This window comes from Nuphar pumila, chromosome 11 (genome assembly GCF_984573655.1).
Source record: "Nuphar pumila chromosome 11, dmNupPumi1.hap1.1, whole genome shotgun sequence".
Taxonomy (NCBI): domain Eukaryota; kingdom Viridiplantae; phylum Streptophyta; class Magnoliopsida; order Nymphaeales; family Nymphaeaceae; genus Nuphar; species Nuphar pumila.
Genome location: NC_143259.1, coordinates 111,781,092 through 111,791,061, shown reverse-complemented (window position 1 = coordinate 111,791,061; position 9,970 = coordinate 111,781,092). Strand labels below are relative to the sequence as shown.

The 9,970-nt window shown below is 41.4% G+C and overlaps 1 protein-coding gene across 1 annotated transcript; it reads right to left on the bottom strand.

Moving 5' to 3' along the window:
* Positions 1 to 255: 255 nt before the first annotated feature.
* On the bottom strand, positions 256 to 2,478 carry LOC149822859 (tryptamine hydroxycinnamoyltransferase 1-like). Its single transcript, XM_089980122.1, has 2 exons — positions 1,523 to 2,478; positions 256 to 804 (listed from the first exon to the last, which is right to left on the bottom strand). Exons 1-2 carry the CDS (start codon positions 2,417 to 2,419, stop codon positions 433 to 435), a joined length of 1,269 nt encoding a protein of 422 aa, XP_089836248.1. The 5' UTR covers positions 2,420 to 2,478; the 3' UTR covers positions 256 to 432.
* Between the last annotated feature and the right edge of the window lie 7,492 nt (positions 2,479 to 9,970).

The following is a 9,970-nucleotide window of genomic DNA, read 5'->3' as shown; positions in this document are numbered from 1 at the left end:
CAACCATGTATAGATGGTGAAAATCTTACAATGAGAGGGACGGCCATGAGTGTAATGACGATCAGACTTACCAAAGATTAGGCTTTCATGGTTGGCGTTAATCAAAGGCGTCGAAGAGATTGTTAATAAATCAATTCTGTGTTCTAAAAATCAAAACATATCTGATGTAGAAACATTAGTTCTATGGAAATCATGTTTGTTTTTTTAGAATTTGGAACTCTGTCATGCAATTTAGAGATCAACCAGCAACTACAATTGTAGAAAGAGAAATATACATATTATTGATTTAATACTTGTTAAATGAAGACTTAAGAAAAAGAAGGAAATTTACGTTGCACATAGGATTCTCACATTGTGATTATATCCCCTTATATTACACTGTAATTAATAATAACAACAATACTAATAGTAGATGAACTCATCGTCAAGCGATCAATCGATTGAGTGTGCGATCTGCTTGAAGATTTCCGCGTGCTCCCGAAAGAGTGTAACGATCACGTTGATGCTGCCTTTGCCCATCTCTTGCGATGGGGCGGGGACTATTATGACCAGGCCTTCCATGGGGATCCATGAAGGCAAGAAGGCACAGGGTGCACCTCCCCCCATGTCCAACTCATGGAATTGGAAGCCCAACCAGCTATCTACCTCCAAGTCTGGTATCATGAAGTTGTCTTCCACATCTTGTGAAGGGACCAACTCTTTGTCCTTGTTGAGCTCACCAAAATCAATGAAGGATTGGAAGTAGTCTTTCCCAATTCTTGCAACAGCCTCCTTGATCAACTTTGCACCATAGCCTACACCCTCCTGTTTGATAATTTATGAAATCAGCATTTAGACTTGGAAATTAAAACAAGTTCATAAGGGCTAATTAGGGAGATCATTTTTACGCTGACATCTTTAATGCAAAATAATTACTCAATTATCAAACAATTATTGTGTAGCATAATGACCAGTTTGTTTTGTTTTGATTAAGGTGATGATTGTGTGGCATCCTTTTTTTCAGATATAATAAGATTTTTTTGTTTTCTCAAAAACAATGAATAAAAGAAAAGATAAACCCAAAATTAGTGGACACAATGTCACCTAACAATACAATCGAACTATCCTTTCAACCTACACAAGCATTTGGCAGGATATGATAAATTAAGTTCGCCGGTTCCTATTAGTAGCAAAGATTGGAGCCACATGGAACGTGATCAAGTTCGTGAACTTGATCACCTTTTTTAGGAAGATTCTAGGAAAGTAAAATATGAAAAAATTCCTTTGCCAAATGAGGCCAAATTAAACTCCACGTGACAGACCATCATGTCTCATGGGAAATTAATGAAGCATGACAAAGTTCATGAAGTCCCTGCAGGTTTCCTGAACTTGGCCAAAACTTTCATGTATGCCAATCACTAAGAAAAGCGTTGAAGTTCACGATTTCGACCCAGCTTCATCTCATATCCCAAACATGATCTCTCACAATATAAAAACAACCAGTATAACATATAAAGCTGCAATCTTACTCTACCCTGCTCACCTTGACAAGGTCCTTAACCCTGGTGGTTGGGTATGCCTCCAACACCAAGTTTCCAAAATACTCATGTGGGATCCCCAGCCTTGGCCTGCCGTTTACCAAGACCCTCACACGTGTGACTTCGTCTTCTCCGACCCCGCGGGCAATGCTGGCCTTCCTCCACACGTGCGAGAGTATGCACTCGAAGGTGCTGTGCTTGAGCCCAGGCCTGGCCTCCAGGGCCCTCTCCTTGAGCTCCCTAATGAAGTCCCATGAGTAGTTCACTATGAGGTTCTCCATTGTATCAATGTCTGCATTGTCACCAACAGGGGGCACCTCAGAGAACTCTACATGCTCATGTGGGTACTGGCACGTTGGTGGGTCCCTTGGGACCAAGAGGGTCTGGTCATGGATAGGTGGGTGCTCCAACTCTTCGCCCCGGACCAACTGGGCCCATGACACAAAGAAGTTGCTCATGGACTGGCCATCAGCAATCCTGTGGTTGGCAGTGAGCCCAATTATCAGGCCACCACAGTCGAACCTATTGAGCTGGATCATGAGAAGTGGGTTAGACCCCTCAGGGTGTGGGTGCAGGTCATGGAGGGATGGGGACGGATCGATGGGCAGGTATACGTCGAGCTTGCCGGCGACAGTCGTCTCGAAGACAGGCACGCCGGAGTCATCGTCGAGGATGATTGTGGGGGACTGGGTTGAGAGTCTGCCAGCCAGGACAGGGAAGTAGGAGAGGGCCTTGGAGAGGCCCTGCTTGATCTTGGTGTTGCTGGCTGTGTTCGTGTTGTAGACGAAAAGGACTGCTATGTGGAGGTCAGAGGCTTGTTTGTCGAAGATGGTGAGGGGTACTTCCTTGTTGAAGCCTGTTTCTGGCTTCACAAATGTGGAGCTTTGGTGTTTCACTTCCATGGCTAGAGAGAGAGAGAGAGAGAGAGAGAGAGAGAGAGAGATGAAAACTTTGGTTTTGTTGGTATGTTTTACAACTTGTTGGCTCTCTCCTATTTATAAGAGAGAAAGAGTAGTTACACCAAGTCATGTCAACTTAGAGAGAGAAAGAGAGGGAGAGAGAGAGAGAGAGAGAGAGAGAGAGAGAGAGAGAGAGGTACCACCAACCAAAGTTGGAGGGAGTAGAGAGAAGACAAAAAGCAGCCATGTTTGAAACTAAACTGCTTCCGACGACTATATATATATATATAGATAGATAGAGAGAGAGAGAGTAAACACTGCACGTGAAGACGAGGGCATCAAAAGTTGATAGTGATGGATCACTGAAGAAAATGCACGGCTCCTTCCTATGTTTTATGGTTGGGACCTACCACTCCTCAACTTTGTACCAACGGTTGGCCAATAGAGTATCCGGGTTGGACCCAAGTAAATCCAAACCCAACATGGCTACAGTGGCGGGTAGTCAAAATTACCGGTGGGCAACAGGCCAGCCCTACCCAACCCAACCCAAATTGGCCTTATAAGGGGGGCCCAAGAGGCTCAGCCCAAGTGCAGGGGTACGCTAAAATGTGCAATGTGATTGCACCTGATTATTTGCCATCTTGTTTGATGGCTCGAAGTTCATATCAACTGGATGAGAACCAACTTGTCGGTCATTCAAACGTAGATAGTTCAGCCGAAATTTTGCCAAAAATGCTAGATTTATGAAAAAAAATCAATTTCCCTAGAGTTTTTTTAAAAAAATGAGATTTTGCCAAAAAACAAAAAAGTTTGTCACTATGCCCCAAACACTGGATGAGAACCAACTTGAGGGGCTCAGTTCTCATTTTGGATCCTTCTGATCTAAGAACCGACTCATTCAAACGTAGCCTTATGAACAAACTTAGAGATCCGATGGGTATGGTTAAGTATTAATCTAGGTCATTGCTTGGTGCAATAGTGCTTGGGCTGCCGGCATGAAATCACGGGCTCAAATCCCAAGTATTCACTTCTTTCTAAAAGGCAGATCAGAAGGTTAAGACCAATATTGTCGGTCCTGTATCGTTTGGCCAACAATTCAGGTATCCAAGTGAATCGTTCTGAATCAGCCAAAAAATAATTAAAAAATATTATGTGTCAATTAGAACATGACACGTATTAAAGCTATTAAATAATATTAAAAATAATTTTAAGCATTTTTTTATATTTATTCAAATATAGCCAAAGTGAGGGATGAAGGGTATCGATTTTCTCCACCAGCTCACACTTAATACGTGTCCTTCGCGGATCCAAGTGTGACATCTAGGGATGGCAATCGACCCGGGGCAGGGGACAAGGTCTCCACCCCCGCCCTGTCTCAAAATCCAGACCTCCATCCCGGCACGGGTTTGGATTTTAACCTCCATCCCCGGTCCAAATGAGGCGAGAGAAGGCAGAGCGGGGCCCCCATTGCTCCTCGGTCCATTGTCATCCTTAAAAAAGGATTGGGGAAGAGACGGGGCGGAGCAAGGCGGGGATCGGGACCGGGAAGTGGCGGAGAAAAGCGTAAGTCCATCTCGGCCTCCATCCCGCACAGGGTTTTGATTTTAACCGTTTCATGTCCTCCATCCCCGGTCCAAATGAGGCGAGAGAAGGCAGAGCGGGGCCCCATTGCTCCTCGGTCCATTGTCATCCCTAAAAAAGGATTGGGGAAGAGATGGGGTGGAGCAAGGCGGGGATCGGGACCGAGAAGGGGCGGAGAAAAGTGTAAGTCCATCTCCGCCTCCATCCCGCACAGGTTTTGATTTTAACCGTTTCATGTCCTCCATCCCCGGTCCAAATGGGGCGAGGCAGGGCAGGGCCCGGTCCACTGCCATCCCTAGTGGCATCCAACCTATCGGTCACCAACCCTGTTTGGAACAAAGGTTATTTAAATAGAAACAACAGCCAAGAGGTGGTTGCACATGGTTCGCTTAATTATTCTATTCCTTCTCCCTACGACAGAAAACGCACCAAACCAGTGGGGACAATAGGGTCGTCTGGTGAGATCAATATTCTAGCTTATACTGGATCTAGAACCTAGATTGGATCCAATTAATTGCCCTTAAAAGCTGCACTAGTATCCGGAACTGGCTGGATCCGAGCACTGCCTGACTTTGACATCCCGGGCATGCATTTACGGAGGTGCAATTAGATGTACGCATCTTGGACAATCCGATTTTCGCTCAGTTCCATTCTTCCGGAATTGCATTAGATCCGAACCATTTTGATCCGCCTAACTGGTGCAAAAAAAGTGGTCCATAAGTTTTGGGCTTATTTCACTCAAAAAAAAAATTTTGGGCTTGGACTGTTTGTTTAAATGAGTCTCTATCTCATGAAAATATGGGCAAGGAAAAATCTCTCGATATTCTAAAAATTCTGCTTTTGTTGGAAAAATATTGAGAAATTATTCACCTTTATAAAAATATATATATAATGTATGTATAAAAGCATAAATAAGAATAAGAAATATAAAAATTTGTTGCAACAATTGTTTTTGTTGGGTTAAATATCACAATAAAATGTGATATTATAAAAAATTTGTGTTTTTTTAATATCATATGGTCCTCGGAAAATATCGCAACAAAATGATGATTTTGCAAAATATGGTGGATATTTATAATATGGTTTGAGTGGACCTTACCACTTGACTTTACCATTGCAGCCAAAAATTCATTGAAATTTTGCTCAGCTTTATTTTGTTGTTTGGGGCTTGGGTTAAAAAAACCAGGGGTGTCAACGGGTCGGGTTTGATTTGGACCCCGGTTGAACCAGACTTGGACCAGATTTTCAGGTATGGTATCAGGTCCGGACCCGAGTCTCATCAGGTCCACTATAGGAAAAACCATACCCGGACCTGATAAAGAACTCCATGAACCAAACCATGACCATACCCGGTAAAACCATATTTTTTATCATTTTTATATTAAAAAAATTGCAGATCTTAATAAGAACTCGGGTCGGGTTCAGGTCTGTTTTAAAATTTCACAAACTATACCCGAGTCCATGTATTAATCAGACCTTCAGGTCCAGACCCAGGTCTCAATCGGGTCTTCGTATTTATCACCATACTCGGACCCTATAGGGTTTGGGTCGGATCGGGTCTGGGTGAACCAAGCCCATTGACACCCCTAGTTAAAACACAACCCAATAGGTCAAAAAGGTTTTATGAAATGTTGATAAAACGTGTAGAGCATGTTACATATCTAGTGATGTATCCAATTCAGTCTAGAGAAACCAATGATCCCTTATCTTCATCGACATTTTTCAAGCAGGTTGCTATCTTGAACGACGTTCCCCATCACATTCACACGAGAACGCAGATCCAGTGATGCTCGAAAATTGACAGTGGATATTTTAAAATTCATTCAGTGATTTTTTGTGTCAATTGCAGATCTAAGTGCTCGGCCCGAGCATTAGATCTGCTCTTTTTTCATGAGCCCTGCCATCCCTAGAAGCTATACAAGCTGGTTACGAGTTGGCTTAATTTCTAAAAACATTTGTTTTCCAATCTCTCATGCAGTATAACTTGATAGGTTTGCTTTTTCACACGCTTCGACAGGAAAATGGACCATTTTCATATGATAATGCATGTTCGTTTTCACTGAAAAATAAAGGAACCTGCAGTTTTTCTTATGAAAACATGTCCTAATTCCTATATATGAAAAAGGCAACCATAACCCTCATTGAAGAAGGTGAAAAGATCAGGTGCAATATAATCGCACAAATATGTGTGCATTAAGCACCTGGGGGGACAGGGGCCCAAGACCTGATGGATGGCGATCGGGTGCTTAATGCACAATTTTTGTGCAATCATATTGCACCCGATCCTATCTCATTGAAGTACTTTACCACCACGTCTTATAGCATCCTTTGAAAATTCGGGACAGCATGTTTTCAGTATGAAACCATTTTCACATTCTCTTACATGGAACACATGGGTCATATAAACCCTAAAATCCAAAATGCCTAGAGGGCTGCATCCACCCAAACTCCAAGGCTCCATGGTATCCACGTTGCACCATTTTGAATCACAATGCATGATTGGTAGGATTCGTCATCCTCTTCTTGTGCTCTACTTTGTGTGTGTGTGTGTGTGCTGCTGGCACCACTTTTTTGCATTTTTCTCTTTTCTTTTTCTTTTTCTTTTTTTCTTTTTTTCTTTTTTTTTTTTTTTTTTGGGGGGGGGGGGGGGGGGGGGTTAGTCAGACCATTACCAGATCTCCCTTAAAGCCCATGTGTCAGAGGGATTCGAACCTGGGCCTTCAGCTTGGCACACACATGGTATTTTTCTCATTTTTCCAAACACATGAATTTAATGCCCAAGGGTGAGGGGTTGGACTAGAGATCCTCGAATCCTTATCAAGATATCTGAGGCAATGGTTGTCAGTATCTGCATATATCGGGCTGGCACGTATTGTATCGCCAAAAAATCGATGTGATACTAACCTAAATCGGCTATCTTTAATAAAAAAAAATTAAAAATGCTTAAAATTAAATTTTAATATTATTTTAATGGTTTTAACACGTGTCACATTCTGATTGACAGGAAAAAAATTAATTATTTTTAGTCAATTCAAAAAGATTCACTTGAATCGTTGGCCAAACGATTAAGGACCCATACCCATACTGACAACAGTGATCTGAGGGATTCAAATATATCCATACTGACGCTGACAATGCGGCAGACTTGGTGTAGGTTAGGTAGGCCTGCCCCCAGTCCAGATCTTGAAGTCAAAGTTTTGGTTTCAATTAGTTTCTTGTTGGTTTGAAAGACTAATTTTGAGAGCCTTTTTTTTCGATATATATATATAGTAGTGTGAATTGTTAAACAGCTTTTTGTTCCCACATCAGACGAGAGTACCACTGATCACATGCACGCAATCAGCAGGGTGCATGTGTTAATGAAAAAAAAATGACTTTTAGCGGTTGTCGCGACCGCCACTAAAAGTTAGTTTTCTGAACACATCTTTAGCGGCAGCCAAATCCGCTGCTAATACACATATATCAACATTGGGCACACATCCGATCGTTTTGTCGTTCGACATTACTCCCGTTCGTGTATATATGTGTGTTTATTATTACTTTTAATAAGTTAAATTAAAAAAATTGACCAGCCTCAAGTAATGAGTTAGGCATGACCTTATCTCTGACCGAGTTTGTAGGATGCCAACCATGTTAGGAATGAGTCTCTGTATTTCAAAGGTGCTTTGTGACGCCCATAGCATCGTAAAAGCCGTGTCCAATCTGACCGTTCCAATTGGACTACAGTGAAAGCAATCAGCATCAAATGTTGGCAACGGCACTGGCTTTCCTGTGAAGATTATCAATATCTATTGCTATCATAACATGTCACCAAAATTCTCCTCAATTAACACTATTTTAGTGATGTTAGTTGGCTTTTTAAAAGTTTATATACTCGATTTATATCAAACTTTTTTTGTTTGAAAGGCAAGCTAGCAGACCCCCACCAGTTATTATTCAACGTATCACTGGTGGAGATGAAAATGTATTGTTTGAACCTGCAACATCCCACCACAAGGAGACTTGCACTAACAGCTCCTACCTACCACACGGAAACCGTTGTTTATTTATATCAAACTTATGTTAAATAGCTAGGGGGAGTATTTTATCACCAATTTTTCTTGGGAATAAGTGTTCAAATGATTGGGCAACCTAACGTTGTATATTATTTTATTTTTTTTGAGTTTAGTTAGAAGGGATGCGAGGAGTGATGGGAGTGGAGATGAAAATAAGAGATGAGGCTGGAGTTGTCCATATCCTTGTGAGGAAATGTCCCATAACTTTCATCTCCAATCCCCCACGCCATTCTCATCTTTCAAAAGGGTGTTCTAAATTACCTGTGATGGCATCATTAAATATGAGAGCAGGTTGTGTGTTAACCCAAAAACACGGGCACGGGGCTGCGTGCTCGGTGGTCTGAATGAGTGTCACGTTGGTTCTCATTTGGCTGTTCGGGTGTGTACGGAGGAATATCGCAGGTCCCAAGATATTCCTTCATACACGAAAGTTGAATGAACACCAATGCGGCGCTCTTTCGGAACCCCGAACATGTGGGTCGCGTGTTCGGAGGGGGGGGACATACAACTTGCCCCCATTAAATACCATCTCGGGCTCTCAAACAAAGCCTAAAAAAGATCTGCCATTTCGAAGGCAGTATGAGAGAGAGAGTATATGCTGTTGACAAAATTGGACTTTTTTACCAATGCGCCGGGGGCTTCCGCAGTAGTTAGTGCACGTCACCTTATGTTGGGACGTTGCAAGTTCAAAACCCAATGGTACTGTTGTATAACTGGTGGGGTGTGCCTAACCCTAGATAGACTTTCAAGAAAAAAAGGTTGGGCTTCTTTGAGTAGCTAAATGTGAAAGTATTAATTGCAAATAATCTTGTACATTTAGGCCATGTTTGGTTCGTTACGACAGAATCGCTTATAGCTTTATCTGGACCTGAGAAAGCGGTTCTAAAAGCCCTGAAATCTCATGCTCAACCAAACGTGAGATTTCAGGCAGCCTTGATTTTGAATCATCATTCTGATTCGAAATTACAGGAACCCCTTAGATTTCAAATCTCACGGTTTGCCCTGGGATTTGAAATCAGAATTGTTTGAAATTGTTTTGATTCCAAATCGCTGAGGCACCCGAACGTACCCTTAGAAAAGTTTTTATTTCTTTGCTGTTGGAAAAAAAAAAGTTTACATTTTACTGTTTCTTTTTTATTAATTTATTGTATAGCATGTGATTATATTAAGATGGTCAGTTTTTTTGGAAAACTATTGGCTACCCTCGTGGGTTTCAAATCCCTTGGTTGAAATTCATGAGAATAGGTAGCATAGTTAAAATAGTAAGAATGCATGGGTTAAAAATTCTTGTACATTATAGGGCACTGATTTTTCAACCACCAAAAAATCTAATATAAATGTGGAAAAACATGATCCAAGTCTTGGTTTCTATTAAACCAAATATGTAGGTCGCATCTAGAGTACTAGATGAGAAAATAATAATAATAATTTAAAAAATTTTCCTCCCACCAAGTGTGCTGGGTGCCTAAGGGATTAGATCATGGTGACTCCACCCGGGGATTTTTTTTTTTTTTAAGAAACTCTACCCAAAGATTACTCGTCGGTGGAAACTTTGTTATAAAAATAAATAAGTAAATTTAAAGTTTTACCTAAGAAGCTTGAACCTTCCGGGGTAGCAAACATTTTCTTTCGAATGAAAAAGAAGTTGGTTTTAGCTTTTACCTCATTCGTCCAAATTACTCTCTCTCTCTCATATGATGATCCATCGTATAGCCAAGATCTTAAAAGCCAAATATTAGTAGCTGTTCAGCTCAATGTTCAGTATCTGTATTGGCCCTGAATCGTTTGGCCACCAATTCCCTATATATATATATATATATATATATATATATATATAGAGAGAGAGAGAGAGAGAGAGAGATGTGTGTTCTTCAGGCTCCCTTTTTTTGTTAGGTCTCGTTATGCCCTTTTAAAAATC